Source organism: Triturus cristatus, chromosome 5_2 (assembly GCF_964204655.1).
Source record: "Triturus cristatus chromosome 5_2, aTriCri1.1, whole genome shotgun sequence".
In the NCBI taxonomy this organism is placed as follows: Eukaryota; Metazoa; Chordata; class Amphibia; order Caudata; family Salamandridae; genus Triturus; species Triturus cristatus.
In genome coordinates, this window is record NC_140588.1 from 395,026,229 (window position 1) to 395,045,657 (window position 19,429).

Genomic DNA, 19,429 nt, shown 5'->3' on the forward strand with positions numbered 1-19,429 from the left:
CATTTTCCCAGAATAATTGCTATATAATACATATACATAATAAAAACCATTGCAAGTCGCTGCTCAGTTTTTGGCTCTGGGTTCGTCAGGTTCTTGGTGAAACTACAAGTACTATATATCCTCACAACCAGTAAGGTCCAGCGGATTGAACAGTATATTGCTTTCAAAGAGCTGTCATAATTAGAAGAAGTTACAGGTGAAAACGTTGACACAAAAGGCTGTTGTTTTCAACTAATTTTCAATTGTTCCTATATTTAACTGTTAGTTTCTATAAAGAAACGTTGAAGGATCTACACAAATGACCCCTTGCTGAATTCAGAATTGTATCTACTTTTCCAAAATGTATAGCTTTCTAGGGTCCATTATTGCTTTCATACCCATTTCTATCATTAACTGGAAGGAGGGTGAAAGCACAAAAAATAGCAAAAATAGGCAATATCCCAGAATAATGCCAAAACTCAGTAAAAAAAAATTGGTTTTCTGACAAAAGTGTGCTTGTCCCTGAAATCTGGGAAAATGGTGATTTCAGCACCACAACCCCTTTTTTGATACCATTTGCAGGGGAAAAAACAGATGCTTTCATCTGTAGCCCTTTTTTGCATTTTCCCCCCAAAAACAAAATTTTGCTGTATTTTGGCCAATTTCTGGGTCCCCTCCAGGGGAATCCACAAACCCTGGGTACTTTTAGAATCCCCATGATATTGGAAAAAAAGGACGCAATTTTGGCATGGATACCTAATGTGGTCAAAAACTTACGGGGGCGTAAGCACGAACTACCCCAAATAGCCCAAAAAATGCCTAGCACAGGGGGGAATAGGCCTAGCAGTGAAGGGGTTAACGCCCTTTCAAATGCAGTCAGCCATTTGTCAATGTCATCCCCAGCTACATACAGGGGAACTATCTCCTTGGAAAGCCTGGGATCAAACCCAGCACCCATGCACATTTCATTTCCTCCTACTTTGCTGCCACATTTCTTTTCACTTCCTCTCTTGCCCACTTCTTCTTAGCTAGGTCCAGCTTCACCTTCTCTACAGCAATTTATGCCAGTTGAGCCTCAAGCTCTTGTCTTCTGAGGGTCCTCTCTGGATCCACTGTGAGAGAGCCTCCCCTCATTCCATTAGCTGAGTGTCTGGACCTGGCACTAGAGGCAAGGGATACTTTGTCATCTCCCTCCTCCTGGAGGTTGTCAGAGGCGTCCTCCTCCCTCTCCCCATCATTCTCTGGAGCTGACTCTGCCCAGGACTTAAGGAACCTAACCATCTCTGCATTTCGGATTCTATTAGCAGCAGGTAGCCTCCTGGCCCTATACTCCCCTAAACTCAGCTACTGTGAGTTAGATTAGAGAGATCTAACCCCAAGTTATCCAAAGTTTTGCGTCAAAAAAACTTTGTAAACAGATGTAGAACAATTTAGAAAAACAAACATTGAATTAGAAACAGGTAGTCCAAATTAAAAATGTTTAAAAAATTCTCTTTTTTTTGCTCTGTCAGATTTCTGGATTTTTAAAGATCTTCACCTAAAGGCATGCATGATGTGGCAAAACACAACTCTGGTGTCCTGAGAGTTGCAGTTAGATGTGCAAACTGACCAACCTCACATTAGCACCGGAGGTGCTTAGCCTCCCCGTTGCAGAGTGCGAATTGCCTTCTAATTATACCATAAAATGAAATGTTATTTATGTGGATTGCATGCGATGGTAACAAGGCTGAGCTATGTTATGTACCTATATCCTATTTCATGACTAAAACCAATAAAAAGATGTAAACAAAATAAAATGATGTGGTCACACACAAGTACTATATCCAACCACTGCAAACCAAATGCTGGAAGGTGGATTATTAGTATGGGTAAGTGTGCACCTATCACTAGCAATAAGGCCACCAACACAATATAAGGCCCAGTCAAGGTCTCAATAAATTATTCCCCTGCTCATACCTTGGCAGCTGGCTGCGAGCAGGCAGGCTTAACTTAAAAGACAGGTTGGTAAAGCATTTAAAAGCACCAATACATCAAATAAGTAAGACACAACTCACAATTTAAATCCACAACCAATTTATGAAAATAGGAAATATTTTTATGATTACAATGACACCAAAATGAATAATATCCAATGTACGGAACCGGAGATATGAATTTTTAAAGAATATCTGTTTATAATGCCAAAAAACGAAATGTTCCAACTAGAGACATCTGGTTGCACCTGACCGGGACAAAGTCAAAGTTTAAGGCTGGCCGTGATGGAGCATGGGTCGGATACACTGAGAGGGATGGCCAGGTCAAGTTTTTACCTTCGCACCTAATCATTTTTCTGGAGCTGGGATTCAGACTGATGACCGCAACTTGCATTTGCGCGAGGCCTTGGTGAAATCCTGGAGGTCATGAGCTCCTGAGATTTCACCGGCATGAATCTGAAATCCAGACCGAGCATGGTTCAACGTCAGCGAGTTGACTCTCGTCGGTGGGTTGGTCCAATTATGGAGCTTTTTCACAAAAGCTTTCCAAACCTCAGGAGGAGCTTCCTGAAGTTCCTTTTGGAGGTTCAAAGTGTTCACAAACAAAATCCAAGGTTCTAGAGCCTCGAAGTTGCTCCTCACCAGTTGCTGCTACAGTTCCCACAATGCACAATGCCAAATCCTTTAAAGTCCAGCTGAAGGTAGTCGGCTGAGTTCTTCTTGCTGGAGATGCAGGTGGAGCTCTTTTAACCTGTCACTTTCAGGGAGCCCACTCCTTCTCTATTTGAAGCAAGGCAAAGTCCTTAGGGCTGTAGTTCCTTAGTGTGCAGCAGGTGCAGTCATTCAGAGTGTAATCTTTTTGCTGCAGACTAGGATTCCAGCAGGGCAGTCCTTTTTCTTCTTGTTGTTTCAAGCTGGGGATCTGAGTTGGTATGCAACTCTTCCATATTCATCTAGTGTTCTGGGGGCGACAGCCGGGGATGCACCCCTGATGAATAGGGTACAGGGTGCTACCCGGAAGTATGACAGCTTCCTCTAAAGTGCAGCATATTCTTATCCCACAAAGCAATGTACTTTAAAATTTAAGATGAAGAAACCTTCTCCTTGGGTTTAGGATCTGGGTAAGCCAACCTACTAGAGTGGCTCAAGAGGGGATAGGTCTGTGTTGCATCCTAACTGTCCAGCTCTCTTTGAAGACCAGTTTGCTTACCCAAGGCCCTGCATGGCCTGTTCTCTGCAGCTGCAAATTTCCCCTCACCAGATATCCTTTGTCTCTGTGCAGGCCACTTATCACCATTCACCTCATCAGAGCAATTTGGCTAAGCCTACCAAGGCTGACCAATCAGGAGAGACTGCAGGTAGGCTGGATTTGGGCTCAGAGAAAAGAACATTCTATAACTTCTTTTTTGTATTAGTTACGATAAAATCTACAGTGGCAAGTTTTTGGATATATCATTACTATTCTTTTAAGTCCTTTAAATATTATTTGAGCTCACTCCAGTCAATAGTTATACTTTATCGCAGTATTCCTTTGCTAGCCTAAGGAGCTTAAATGCTACAATGGGGAAATACATTGGTACTTTTTTCCCTCACCAGGGCATATATTTCAAGGTACCCAGCAGGGTTGTCACTCTCCCTTGTTTTGTATATGTACCCGATGTGGAGCCTTTTCTTTCTAAATGTATTAACTCCATTAATATCTCAATGGTCATTTATGGATATCATACTGTTAAAGTTGTGTCATATGGAGATGGCATGCTAATCACTGGGCCTGGGCGGCAAAAGAGATAAAACACGGATACTGTCAGTTGGCTCCCCTACTTCACTAACTCTTCATCTAGCTAAAAAGCTCAAATATTTCAGGGATTGGCTTACTTCCACCTATGATTCCATTAGAATATCAACTATTCTTCTCAGGTTACAGGAATGCTGTTCTTACTTAATAAATGGCAACATTTATCTTTTACATTAATTGGATGGATTATTCTTACTAAAATGATTATACTTCCCAAACTTTTATATATGTTTCGATCTTCAACTTTTGATTTACCCAATGTTTTTTTTTCTAGATTATATTCTTTTATCTCGACCATTATTTGGGAATATAAGTAATCAAGATGGGCATTTCGGTATTGGCAGTAAGAGGATGGACTTTCCGAATTTTTGCTTTTCTTACTAGGTGCTTTTAGCCTGACGAATGGCTAAAGTAATTCAGTATATGTTCTCACATATTAAAATCTATTTTCCACTGTAGCCTCCTTCTACTTATTCCGCTTTTCAAATCCTCAATGACACCAAACATGTCATATTCAAAATTATTTTAGCATTATATATTGGCATGCCAACATATATGGAGATAATTTAACATTCCTATCTACCAACCCATGTGGAATAATCTACTATTGAAGGAAGCTGTTAAACAAGCTCTATTTCAGTGTGGGTTGCCACGATTAACATTTCTATATTAACTATCCTCAAATGGCATTAGTGGAACAGTTAGTGAGTTTGATATCCCAAGTAGGGAGTTTTTTAAACATATTTGCAGATAACACATTTCCTCAGTTCCACTGATATTCAGCCAGAATAAGATGTACTCCTAAGTATATGTTCTGAGCTATTAAAAACTGCAATTTCTTAAATCTGAACATTTTATGAAGAGTTCATGGCTAACTAACAAGATATAACAGAACATAGGGCAGGCAAATGGACTAAATAGTTAATCTTGGAAATGACCACAGAGCAGTTCACTGAATCTTTGCAGATGCATTTTTCAGCTACTACCTTAACTAAATTAAGATCACATATCAGAACACTTACCATAATACCAAGAATATGTATGTAAATCTGAAATATTTGCTCTCCGTTCTAGATGTCAACAACCTGCTGTAGACCATGTAGATATGTTTGTCACATGCCTGAGGATTAGGTCATAGTGGGTTAAGGTTATCAAAGGAATCTCATGAATAAATGGCCATGAAGTTCAATTAATTATTTTGGCATGTAAAGTCGTATACAACTCCAAGTAGTTTTTTGGCTATATTAATGGCATAATTACATATAGCAAGACATTGAAATGATTCTATTAAGTCTGATATACAGAGCTGGATGATGGCGGCATTGGATATCTGTACGTGTGAAAAACAAATTAAGTTAATCCTAGAAAATAAGAGATATGTGCAACCTTAGGGAATTTTTAACCCAAAAATATTTTCAACAGTCATGAGAATTGTAACACAGATAAATGAGAGAAATGAACCATATGTTTAAAAAATATTTTCTCTCATTTTTTACTTTTATTATTCAGTGGGTGTATTGTAATTATATTTTATGTTTGCCCTATTTAATTTTTTCAAAAATGATAATTTTTATTCTGAGCTGGAGTCTGTAAACACACTAGAAAAGACAATATTATAGCACACGTTTTCAGAGGTCATACAGAATTATTGTATAGAGAACAAAGACACAGTCCCGTTGCAACTAATAGCCTGGATAACTTGCAAAACCATCAGACGCGGCCATTGCATTACGAAAGCAGTAGGGATACAATCGACGCTTGCCCTGGAAATAAGTAAACAAGGTAATGGAAGATATTGAGAATAGATGACTCAGGCACTCTGAACTTCTAATCACACTAGAGTAAGACAGAGAGAGCTTAGGCACTTGAAAGAGAGATTAAGGAGGTACAGAATATCTGGCCAAAACACACAATGAGCAGAATAAAGCCGGATAACTACTAGCCTGGCTGGCCAATCCCTAGAAGAGGGAGTTTCCTATAATTTCTATTCACAATACTAGGGGGAAACTGGTACACTCCGAAACTGAGATAAATGAGCCATTCTCTAATTATTATAAAGCACTACATGCCTGTCCAGTAGGAGAATTAATACATGCAGTGTTAGCATCTATTAAAGGAGCACAGCTGCCTTTCTCCCCAGAGGAAGTATAGGATACAAACAAGCACCTGGTGTGGGGAAAAGTGTCAGGCTCGGATGGCCTACCCATGAATTTCGATGCTACGTACTTTAATCCCATAGCTCCAGGAATAACTATATTCACTCAGGCTAAAATCTGTAGACCCCGGCTGCCAGTGAAAAATGAAAATCCAGCAACCACCTGATAATAGCCCAGTCCTGAGTCCCATAGGGCCTGTTGAAGCCCTTTGTGCTTGAGGCACCCTCCACCAATGCAGGTTTCTAGAATGTGGCCATTTTAGAGAAGTTCCTTTGGCTTTGAACAAGACCTTTAATACAACAAAACAAGGCCATCCTGCCAGAAAAAGGCCCTGCACTAGCTGATACAAAGTCTGTCGGCTAGAAAGTCTCATTGAGCACTAAAGCAAGGCTTTCCTGCCAGTGCTGGACCCACCACCTGTTGAGATTACCTGTCTGGTAGAATAAGGCCTATTAACCAACATAACAAGAGCTTCCTGCCAGAGCAAGGCCCCTCTTTCTTCTGGAAGTAACGATCACTCAGCAACCCACTTAATGCAGCTGGCACACAAGGTTTCACTACCTAGTTAATCCTAACCTCCTGTACCCAGTAAGGTATCATTTGTTTTTGTCACCTACTCCATGACTTCCTTATTTACACCACTGACTCTTCCAGATAGCTGTCATTATAGGCTTCAGTGACTCCTCTTCCCTCTCTAAACACCTCTCCAACACTGGATACAAGTACATTAAAATCACTTACTCACCAAAGGCATTCAGAAATATGCCACAAAATATTTCAAATATAAGATTCTACGGGAATTTCCTGACAATCTGATAACTAACTAGTATCATTGTGCTCTCCGCCCACTGTGTAACTCACTCCCCCAGCAACTTTTCTGGCTGACTCTAATAATCCCCTGAGCAACCTTCACCTGAACTTTCCCTGCTGCCTTCTCTCCTTATACCACTCCTCCGATCCATTATTGGCCCCATGCCACCCTGCCCAGTCCTATTACTTACACACCTCATTCTGATGTTCCCAAACCGGTCTTGCTTCAGTAATCTCTCCATTCCAGCAATTGCTCTACCCAACAGCTATCTCATATACATCATACCTCTTTTTGCTGTTAACACCCATTCACTGCTATTAATGCACCCACTCCTCTCCTTCCTTCCAAACCCTTACTCATCTGCCTACTGCTCAGCTCACCCACTAATCTCGCTCTTCCCCTCCCTTCACATCCCCTCTCCTGTAGTGACAATGCAGCAACCATCTCAGCTAGCACATCATAGCCACTCCTCTCCTTCCAGCTGATATCCTAATGTCACATTAATATAGCCAATAAACTCTTTCGTAAACGGCCTTAAGGCACCTCCTCTATCCAAACCAGCCAGGACTGCAGACTTCCCTGATCATACCCTACAACCAGGAATAGGGGACTCACCAACCTCATTCATGTTCCCCCTAAACGTCCTGTATCCAAGACCACTCACTTAACTCTACTATGCATGCTCCATAAATGCCAATCTGCTTTTAAAAATGTCCTAATGTGTTCAGACACAATTGTGAACCTCAACCTTAATTTCCTGGTCCTTACAAAAACATGGATGAATGATGCCTCTGAGAATATCCTAGACTTTCTTCTCTATCCACATAATTCCATTCTCTGCTGTGACCATGAAATCAGAGAAGGTTGTGGTGAAGCAGTAGCTCATATAGGCTGCAAATGACTTCCAAATAATGAATTGTCTTCCCTCCAGTGCTATTACTTGGAATTGGTGCTTGAAGACCTCTAATCTAATAATGACGTCATACATCAACCTCCTTGTGATAGCAACATGTTCAACAAGGAATGCATTGAATTTATATCATCCCAATTAATATGCTACAAGCCCCACTTCTTCCTTGGAGATGTCAATCTTTCCTGTGATGAATATAAGAACAAACCTGTTAACCTGTTCTCTTCTTTTCTACGGGTCAGTGACCTACTCCAACACCATCAGAAACCAATACACTACAAATACTCTATTAATGACCTCATTAGGGCATACTTCTGACCACTCAAAACCCCATTCCTATTCAGTGGTCCAACCACCACAAATTCTTTTCAAGCTGTCTGTTGCGCACCCAAGAACACTGAGCCAACTCATGGTTGGGTAAAACTAAAATCATCCATCCCACCCCTGATCTTGAGCATGACATCAATTCTGCAACAGAAGAATACAATGAATGCATGGGTAAACTAATTAATGAGTATGCTCCCCTGAAATGCAAGAGAAAATGATGTAAGCCTTCTCTCCCAAGGTTCTTTAAAGATTGTTTTATCGAAAGAATTCATATGAGGCATCTTGAGAAAATCTGGAGACAAAGCACTCTCGCCCTTGAAACTTACTATTGTCAGGGCCACCATAAAATACTATAAATCAAATATCTTCAAAGAACAATCTAGCCACATCAAATCCATGCTTGATACTACTAAAAATCATCCAAACATATGTGCCATTATGATCAAACAATTAGAATCCCACTTCTCCAAAAGCGCAGTCTCCACACTAGCATCAGTATGTGGAGAATTTGCGATCTCCGTTGCAGAGAAATCACTTCCTCCAAAATCTACTATCCCAGATGATTTCATGCTGACCTACAAAACCAAGTGGTCCTTTAAACAATATCTGTGCCAGAGTTACTTGAAGCTATAACTCAAGTCAAATCTTGCAATCCCCTCTCCGATGCATTGTATGGCTCATTGAGCAGAGAAATGGTAAAAATGCAGGTACCATGCTAGACCTTCCTATTGAACTCCTCACTGAAAGAAGGTATTTTCCTCACAAGTCTGAAAATCCATCAGGCTTTCCCCATTCTGAAAAAGCCCATCACTTATACCAGTAATATGAACAATATTTTCCCAATTTCAACACTTTCCTTCTTAGGGAAGGTATTAGAAAGATGGGTAACATCTCAGCAAACACTCTAAATCTAGTCCAATAACTCCAATGTTTTCCAATCTGGTTTCAGGCAGGGTTGTAGCACAGAAATTGCACATCTACAAATTGTGGATGAGTCTCTCTGCCTCCTTGACTCTCCGAGTGGCTGTTGTTTACTTGTGCTCATGGACCTTTCAGCTGCCATCTATACAGTCAATCACCATACTCTGATTTGCATCCTGAAGGAATGGATGGGCATCAATGGGACAGTCAAATGTGGGTTGAGTCCTATTTGTCTAACCACCCAGAAATTGTGAAAATAAAGAGTTCTGTCTCAGACATATCCACCCTAAAAAGAGGGTCCCCACAGGGCTCTCTTCCCAGTCCTGTTTAATCTGTATCCTGAACCTCTTGGCGAGATTTGAGAAAAATCTGGAATTCTTCATCATCAATATGTGGATGATACCCACAGCTACCTGAAGATATTTTCCTCTGAAGACATCTATCTTCTCGCCTCCACCCTGAACAGGGTTAAAAAATGAATGACCACCACTACTTAAATCTCAATCCAATAAGAACAGAATTTTTACTAATTTCTTGAAAGAAATTTGGCTTGGGCAACATTTTAATAACACCTGAGTACCAAGAATATGAGTAATATTATGTTACTTGTTTGACGCAGGATTTGCGAAAACTATGGGAAGACTATGGGGTTATGCAGGTTCATGTAATTATGAGTAAATTGTAACAAAAATCCTACCAGAGGAGAGAATGAACAATTAGCTCAGCGAGCGTGAGCAGCTGCTGTCTAGTGCTGTACATGTTCTGTTGCATTTAGTGCTAATTATGTATACTTTCATGGAATTTCGCTGTAATTTCATTTAACCCTACTACAGCAAATTATGTAAGTTACACACGCCCATAAAACAAATCCAACCTCCCTTTCCAAAATTGGCTAGAACCCTTCTCTCCCATGAGAATCCCAGATCATTGGACTTTAACTTTGATAACAATCTAGACCTCCAAAATCAAATCTTAGCCATGGATAAACGTTCACACCACTAGCTAAGATAGCTCTGGAGCCTTGGGCAGATCGTTCCTGATCAGCACTTGAAACCTGTTGTCCAGGCACTGTTTTTTAAGACTAGATTGTGGTAACTCACTCATCTCTGGTCTCCCTAAAGTGGAAATAGGTCCTCTGAGAGCAGTGCTCCATGCAGCTGCCCACCTTGTAAGGCCACAGGAAATTTTACCACATCAGCTTTATACTTCTTACCCTGCAATGTCCCCCTGTCCCCCTAAAAGTTTTGAGCCCAATTTGCGACTGTATGCATTACTCATAATGTCCTCCACAATTCCACTCCCTCTAACCTGCTTGGAAAACTGAAAGCCTATCGAGATCAATGAAGAACTAGAAATGGTGAGTTCCTCCTGCTCGAACCTCTGACTTTCAGCCAAGAACAACGCATGAGACAGGCATTCTCTGGTAGTCTAGCAAAGCTTTGGAATTCCCTCCCATTACTCCCATCTCCTATGTTGACTGAAATGTTTGTTCTGTGCTCTCTTTGTTACTTGCTGCTGATTTGCTATGGTAGCTACCTACTTCTTCTCCTGTCCTTTCACTGCTCATTTGAACAGTTTGTTCCTTGTTTTTCTGGTGCTAATAGTTTTTTTATGATGTTGCTTAATCAGAACTTACTTCCTGCTCTCTTAAAACCTCTCTAATATTTTTGGGCTACGTCTGCACCATATCAAAACCACAAATAAAATACAATAGCAGAAGAGCTGAACATAAATTGTCCCAACAGCATGAGATAAGCGTTCATTGTTATGCTCTCAAAGCAGGGCAGGGACGAGCGTGACAAATCTTCAAACCAACCTTTTTCAATACTCTACTCTGATTGCAAGTTTGACCATAAGATGCAAGTAGTCCCAAAAAAATCAAACGTCTTGAGGGTTCCATATGGAGGGAAATTATTTATTGACTTATATGGACATTAACTATGTAGCAGTAGAATTATCCATCTATCTCCTACCTTCAAGAAGTTTGACTGCATCTTATGCTGCAAATTATTGGATTTCTGTATTGATTTCCAGAGTACTGGAGGGGCTGGTCCCCTCCATTGCTGAGCACCAGATAATGCGAACACACACACACACACACACATACACACGCACACACATGCACACACAACCACGCACACACACACACACACACACACATACACACACACACTTCTGTTAGAATTGCTACCAACTAAAAATAAAGTGGGCTATTATTAACTATGGCCACCAAATCATTTTTACTGATTAAAAGGTTCTATTCAAAATCCTAGCACCGAGACTGCTCCTCAAAATCTAAGGACTGATTTACCCCATTCAGACAAGTTCATCTCGAAATGCATTACAGCAATTAATATTAGGAGATTAGTGTGGATATTAAATCATCCCCATCCCAGACCACCTGCCAAATTTTTGCCACTGATTTTGAAAAATCATTCAACACCCTTCATTGGGAGTATCAAGATTAGATTAAGGACAGAATGGTCCTTGAAGACAGAACAAAATTAATGTACACAAACACAACTGCAACAGGTCAGGACAGAATATTTATAACTTCTACCCAATAGGCAAGGACACACAAGACGGGTGCCTATTATACCCCATCGTGTGTGCCATAGTCATAGAACCACTGGCAAACATAGTGAGACAAGGGAAGCACGACAGGGTTCTTAAGATAGCTGGTATAACCCATCACAGATCACTGTATGCAGATGATATTCTAGTATATTTACAAGGGGAGCCAGTGAACATTATAGGGGCCCTGGGATCCCTGGAACAATTTAGCAATCAATGCAGAAACCTCAAATGTGATTATAGGAATCAGAGCAGGGTGGGAACTTTGATGAAGTAAGTCGCTTACTTTCATTATCCACCCATAGCTTTTTGACATAATGTATTGGCCTCACGCTTATTGAGTCCATATCCTTGTCTTTGCATATCTCTGACCACCGGCAGTGTGTGACCACAAGGCCACCCTCGTTTACTCCTCCATGAGGAGTGGGTGTCCCGCAGTTAGGGTAAGGGGCAACTTAGAAGCCAAGAATGCCTTTTAATGCATGATTTACTACCGCATGAGTGTTCAACACATTGTTTCTGTTTCTATGAGACTCCACAAGCACGTGTTGATTTGTTTGCATTGTTTGCACGCACTTGCAGGTGTACACAAGTGTGGCACAGCACATACTTCAAGGCTCATGATTGCTTGAAGGCCTTTGCTTGAAGCATGTCCCAGTTTCTGTGTTTTTCTTTTTATGTGCATTACCTCTGTTAATTATATATGTAATTTAATTATACTTTATGTGTATGTGTTATGTCATTTCAGGACATTAAAATGAGCCACAAACAATCATTTTGCTACTACTAGGATTTAGGAACTGGTATTGTATGCAGCATATGTGTGTGACTACATAGACAGGGACATACCATAGGGAAAAATAGGATTCCGGTTCTGGGGAGAGCCCCCGATCTCTTCTGGGGGCCTTTTTAGGGCTGAAACATGTCAGCCCCTTGTGGACATTAGCCACATAAAATATCCTTATATGTCCTCCTATTTTTTTTAATTATCCCCTCACCACCCTTTCAATAAAATGCAAATTCTACCCCAGGATTTATATTTGGTTCCATTTCTCTTTCCTTTGAACTATCCTTGCTCTTTCCCTCAGTGTTTTACGAGGACCCGCTCACCACTAGAGGATTCTATGGCAAATGCTGGATGCTAATGATGGAATATGACACGTGAGGGCGGAGTGGTGATGCCATCCCATATATTTTTATTAAATAACCTATATGTCCTGTCCACAGAAATTGGATATTTGAAAACATCCTGGACTGTTTTTTACCCCCAAATCAGATGAGGACTCTCAATTATGGGAACCTTGAAAGGGCATGTTTGCTTTCTGTGTATTGTGATTCTGTAAGGGAGAGAGCAAATGTGTGTCCATGGAACTTCTCCCTCCTTCCCTTAGCCCTCAACTGCGAAGGGCATTGTGTGTTGTGATTGCTAACCCCCACCACCTCCCAAGGAGGCCTTGGACTGCTCCTCTTCGCCATCCTGCGAAAGTCAAGTGTTACAATAGGGTACTTGGTTCCCAGCAAGGAGACAATTTTGGACCTATACCTTGCTCAGGACTCTCATCCCGTACAACTAATAACCCAACTAATAACCCAATTGCTTACAGTTCCTCTATAAATGAATGAACTATTGTAACAACATTTATCTGGGGCTTCACAACTCACAATCTATCCAGACATAGAGAGTGCAGAATGCTGTAGCACATCTGATTTTGCCACTGTGATCATGACTCCTGATTAGTTGATCCTTCTGTAGAATACCAAGTTTATTTTAGGGCCATATGCCTTATTGTGCTCTCCTTTTTCACTGGGGCATTCAAAATCCCAAACTGGCAACCATACCCATCAGGATTGCTGAAATCTTGTCGAAAGAAGCGGCATTTCTTTAATAGCACCAAGGGTGTCTGGAAAATGTGGCGGTGAGGGGGTTCTAACTACATAACGAACACCAAGAAAACTTTTTGGGCATGCTGCATGTTTGAGCACATTTTACATTTAAGTGACTGCAAGCTACCATGTTCTGCTAAACCTTTGGACCATTTCCACTGTAGGAAATCGAGTTACTGGCGGAGGGGGGTGAAACCCTACTTAAGCAGCAACTGCAATTGTTGTTGTGGTGAAGCACAAGCAAACCCCAAATTACCTGTGCTTAACCCTTTAGTAGCTTGGCACAAAAGCAGTCAGGGTTACCTTAAAGGCAATGTGTAAAGTATTTATGCAGCACACAAAGAATAATAAAGTAAAAACACTGCACGAAAAAAATGCCACAGTAATTTAGAGAAATATGCTACAATTGTATAAATTATTTGAGACCAAAACAACAACAATCTAAACTGGAGATATGCAATTTTATAGATTTAAGGTAAGTTTAGTGCCTCGAAGTACAAAGTGGCACTCGTATTTATCTGTTCGTGCAAGACCGGATGAAAGTCACAAGTTCAGGCCGATGGCAATGGAGTGTGTGCCAGATACAGGAACCAGGTTAGGCCTGCTAAAAAAGTTACCTTCGAAAGTCTAGTGTGAAGAGTCCAGTTCGTAGTGGAGGAGGCCACGAGGAGCAAGGAGATCTTCATGGATGGTCTTCACTGTAGTGCGAAGAGCTAGTTAGGTCACGCATGATGATCGCCACTGTAGGCTTCTGTTGGCAGTGACCTTGGGCTGTCGATGCTGTAGCTGAAAGTGCATGTCTTGTGTTTTTGGTCATCGCTGGCAGTTGCTGTAGCGTGAAGAGATGGGTTCACTAGGGCTTCGCATTGGCGGTCGGCGGTCGGCAGCAAGATCTTGCCACGAACCGGCCTGTTTGATGTCGTGAAGAGCCTAAAACTTTAGGATTTCTTCTCTTCTTTAAGGAGGAGTTCCACTGATCCCATACCAAGGGTCCAGGACTTGAAGGGCACCTTGTGGGGATCAGTAACTCACTCCAGTCGAGGCCAGCAGGGCTCACGCAGTTCCAGTTGCAAGTCCAGTTGCAGGTCCAAGCAGCAGGTCAGCTGGTTCACGAAGGCCTCTGGAGTTTTTATGTCTCTACAGCTCAGCACAAGAGGTCAGCCAGCTGACCCCTGGAATCACTTCAGCCTTGGATGAAGTGTTCAGATCCAGTCTTCTTTCTCAGCAAGCAGTGAATGCCGTGAAAAGCAGGACAGTAGGGCATCCTTCTTCTGTAACATTCCCAGGTCCAGGACTCTACTGAAATGTTTGGTCTGAGGATGCAGTATTTATCCTTGGTGCCAGCTTTGAAGTAGGAGACATTTCTAGAAGCTTCCACTCCCTCCCACCACAGGTGTTTGGAATTTCCCTCCTCCCTGGCTCTAACTTGTCTGGGGGAACAAAAGACAAGTGTGAAACCCTTTGTGAGTTTACTGGGGTAGAGCCTTTGTGATGTGCAAGTGTGGTAGATGACACCTCCGACCTCTATCAAGTCAGAGATAGCCCATCCTGCCAACACCTATTCCCCCTTTTGTCTCACTGTCTGAGAGCAATACAAAAATGCCAACTGCCAGCTACACCTAGTCATGGGACCCAGGATACAGGCACCAAATGGTTAGAATAAGAAAATGCCAAATTTCTATAAGTATTGGAAAAAGTCAAAACATCTAGCTGACCATTTGTTGGCTGTTAACTTTTAGACAATCTCAGACCAAACTCACGGATAAGATGGTCTATTACATTTACTTATTAATTTTCAATCATTTAATTTTATAAATCCTCAAGACAGAAGTCAGATACACATAATGTTCACATTACATCAAACCAAACAAAATTGAGACATAGTGACCAGTAACAAATAACAAAAACATTTTTGAGATGGTTTCCAGCCTTAAAACAGAAAAAACGAGTAACACATTAATCAAATCTTAAAGAAGTACTGGGGTTACCACACAACGGGGTACACAACATTTCAGGTTACAAATGGGTACAGTATTTAAATACATATATTTCCCTAAGTTGCTACACATTCTGATTTAAATTCTTCCCCTGTTAGTTAGAAGTGCCAACGCGTTTCAAGTCCCACTCTTTTTTGGAGGGCTCTCTTCAGGATAAATTTGAAAATTTGATTCATAGGTTACTCGTTTCTTCTGTTTTAAGACTGGAAACCATCTCAAAAATGTTTTTGTTATTTGTTACTTGTCACTATGTCTCAATTTAGTTTGGTTTGATGGAATGTGAACGTTATGTGTATCTGACCTCAGTCTTGAGGATTTATAAAATGAAATGATTGAAAGTGAATAAGTAAACGTAATAGACCAACTGATTTGTGAATTTGGTCTGAGTCTGTCTAAAAGTTAACAGCCAACAAATGGTCAGCTAGATGTTTTGACTTTTCTAATATTTACTGACCCAATCTAGCTGTGTGGTATAGGGCCCACCCCTTGCATTACTAACTTTCTATAAGTGGCATTGTCAGGTTTGGGTCTCGAAATCCAACTTTACCATTGAATAGGGTTTCTAAATTTCAATTCTTTAGAGAGCAAACTCAATTTTCCTATCTGCTCCCAATTGAATGTGATTATTTATTAAATTTAAGATGGTAATCCAATGTTATCCTTTGGGAGAGGAAGGCCTTGCAATAGTTAAAAAAAACACATTTAAGAGTTTTTCACTGCAAGGATATGTAAAACTTAAAAGTACATGTCCAACTTTCTAAATTAATGCACACTGCCCAATGGGCTGTTTAGTACCTACCATAGAGCTTACTTATATGTATTTAAAAGGAAGGTTAGGCCTGGCAAAAGATGTATTTTGCCAGGTCGACGTGAGAGTTTAAAACTGCACACACAGGCTACATTGGCTGGCATGAGACATGTTTGACAGGGAATGTAAGTAGGTTGGTGCTGCAGGCCCACTAGTAGTATTTAATGTACAGCCCTCGGTACAAGTAACACCACTTTACTACGTTCTTACAAGTAATGCAATGTACCAACTTGGTGTAAGCCAATTTTGCCATGTTTAAAAGAGAGAGAACAAGTACTTCAGCACTGGTTTGCTGTGATAAAGTGTGAAGAGTCTTAAAAGCCAACAAAACCGGGTTCAGAAAGCAGTGGGTGAAGGCAAAAGGTTTGGGGTTGACCCTGGATTATTATAGTACACATGTTAGCCATTGATGTCACAGAATGCTAAATAGGCCTTTTAGTAAAAATTACATCCTACAGTAGATCATGCAGAAAGTTGATGTCTCAACATTTGCGAACATGTATGTTTTGTTTATGACAAGATGTTTCTTTGAAAATGCCACTTTGGTGATTACTGAATTTCATAAAAGTAGTGTTTCACAAGTTTCAGTTTTATAGGATGATGCACAATGCCTGTATTTAAACCTGGGTTTTGAGAGGGCTTGTACCTTATCTTCCATGCTGTCTCCACCACCACATCAACTGGGTAGTGCTGGGTAATCTGGTGGGCGTACCTCTCGTTTGCCAGTCTTCTCATTGGTTGGTTAAGCCGTGATTGATTTAGCCAGTGCCAGGCCATTGTCTCCTGCCTTATCAGCATCCGAAAGTGACACAGAGTAGTGCTTAAGAAAAAACTGAAGGGTTTTCACGAGAAGGATTGCTCCCTGGCGCATCAGGTTGTTATCACTCACAGGTCTACCAAGAAGCTTCTCCTTGCTGCCAGAAGGGGTCAAGGATCTATTAAGTTGTGGATCAAAATTGGATTTCTAATGTATTATACATGTGAATGTGTTTTCTTGTTACATAATTTCAAACTTACATCTTCATTGAATAGTTTAATTTGCATCTAATGCTTCTCCTTAATCTGTTTTCTAAACAGCACTCCATGTTTGAGAGTCAAGACCCAGAGGGCACCATTCAAATCACATCTTTGGTGCAATCATTTATTCCAGATGCCTTCCTGAAAGAGAAAAGTAATACAGAGATAACCTACGTGATTCCAGCGATGGCAGAAAAGGCAGCATTTGAACAACTTTTTCAGGCCTTGGATGAAAACATGCAAATGCTAAATTTGACTGGTTATGGAATTTCAGACACTACTCTGGAAGAGGTATATTGCTTTAGTCCCCATTATTCTTACTTCCATGTGTTGAAAAAACCTATATGTTAATGCTGTAAAATAAGTACCAATGATATGTAGGAGCAAATCTTTCAATTAGGTATCATGGGCAGTAGTTACTCCTTGTGCTAAACATTGACTGTCAGATCATTACTGAGAACATCCTGAAATGGGATGATGACCAGGATGCTGTTGAGCAGTTTGTTAACCTTTCAGGGTCTCGATTTTGGGGGGGCATGATACTACACAGCCACGTCTGCTGTCAGACAGAGGGTCATCATAAATCAGGGCCAGGCACTCTCGTGTGTGGCTTCAGTTCAATGTTTCTGTGTGTGACAGCAGCACATTCCTATGAATGAATAAATCTGGATGAGCATGGTGCTCTGAAAAAATGGCGAGGTTGCACACCCTAGCTCAACATTGGTTACTGCTGTGGCATACTTAAGGTTTGTGTTTATCAAACTGCCTGTGTGCCACCAGGATGCTGTGGAAGGGTGAGAAAATACAATATATTGTTTTGGGGGCCCACCCAGACCTAGAGACCATGTTGTAATAGTCTTCGGCTTAAGGCGACTAATTGGATGGTGGACATTTCTAAACCAGTTCCTACTTATGGCATGTCAGACTATGTAGTCCATGTAGTACAGAAGGTTGAAAGTAAGTGCTCCAACGGGCATTAAAGGCCTTCCTTTCATATTTTGTGTTGTTAGAATATTCCACAAGTCAATTGGAATGTTACCATCACAGCTTTTGCTGCTTGTGCTGCTTAGATCTTTTTGAAGTACTCAATATGTTACTCAACAATGTCTGTTGACCCAGCATTGGTTTTGAACTGCAGTTGGTGTAAATAGCTTTTTTTTTAAACAACGGAGTTCAGAGGAGTTATCTAAAGTTTAAACTAATGTTGCTCCAGTGAGCATGCTCTGATAGCATTGATGAACATGTGTGGGCCATTGTCATTGAGATACTTGCCCATCCTGATCATTTATGAACTGTATAAAGTGTGACAGAAACCACCAATGGCATGCCTGTTCTTCATTGTTATACTCACATTTCATTTGTTTCACAGCATGCAACTTGGGTGATGGCAATTTCCTTACAACAATATTCAAAACTGTTGGTAATACGATGATAATTCACAGTCATCAATCCTATTTGCACCCACTCTACCCTACACATTCCATACCATCATTACCACAGAATACTAAAAAGATCTCCCAAAAAGAGCCTTCTTGCGGGGCCCATAGGGCATTTCAGTGCCGCGTGATTAGGAGCACACCCTATGATGAAGCATGACATCCAGTTGGATGTGTGAGGGCACCAAATAATAACCATAAGGATTCCCCTGGAATATTCACTTTCAACCTACTTTTCCACCCTTTTCCTCTATAGGAACAGTACCTTCTGGATTTATTAATTATGTTTTAGGAGCGTGGGTACTGGACCTTTATTAGCTCCCTGTCCCCCTCTTGTGTATATAGCCATTGATAGGAACAGCCATCACAGCGATTCCTTTCAATGTACAAGAAGTTTGGTTGACGGCCGCTTTTGGTTATAACATCCGTTCACCAAACTTTTCACATGTTTCATTTTCAATTCTGAACTCATAATTTTTTTCTGTCCTTCAGGACATGAAAACAAAAGACATTACACTGTTCGCTCAAACTATGGCATGTGGGTCAATAAGGCAGGTGACCCGAGAGTTTGGAGGTCAGAGTACTCTGTTGCATTTACGACAGAGTACTCTCTGAGCCAAGCTGTCGATTAGGGCCTTTACTCTTATAACTCCAAGACCACTTCCTTCATTCATTGCTTTTGGTGTCATTCCCTCTATATTGCTTATTTTACCTCAAGAGATATTCAAACTCTATATTTTCATAATGATTACACTTTTCAATATTTTGTACATAATCATGTGCATTTGACTTCTGCATAGTGTTGTCTCTGCAGCATCTCAGCTGCCTGGGCACTGAACAC

The 19,429-nt window shown here is 40.9% G+C and overlaps 1 protein-coding gene across 1 annotated transcript in view; it reads left to right on the forward strand.

Annotated features, from left to right (window-relative positions):
- The window catches only part of ABCA13 (ATP binding cassette subfamily A member 13), a 2,655,493-nt gene that overhangs the window by 1,346,093 nt on the left and 1,289,971 nt on the right, over positions 1-19,429 (forward strand). The window contains exon 36 of the mRNA XM_085606362.1: positions 17,213-17,443. Within this exon, the coding sequence (XP_085462488.1) occupies positions 17,213-17,443 (231 nt within the window). The remainder of the gene's footprint in view (positions 1-17,212; positions 17,444-19,429) is intronic.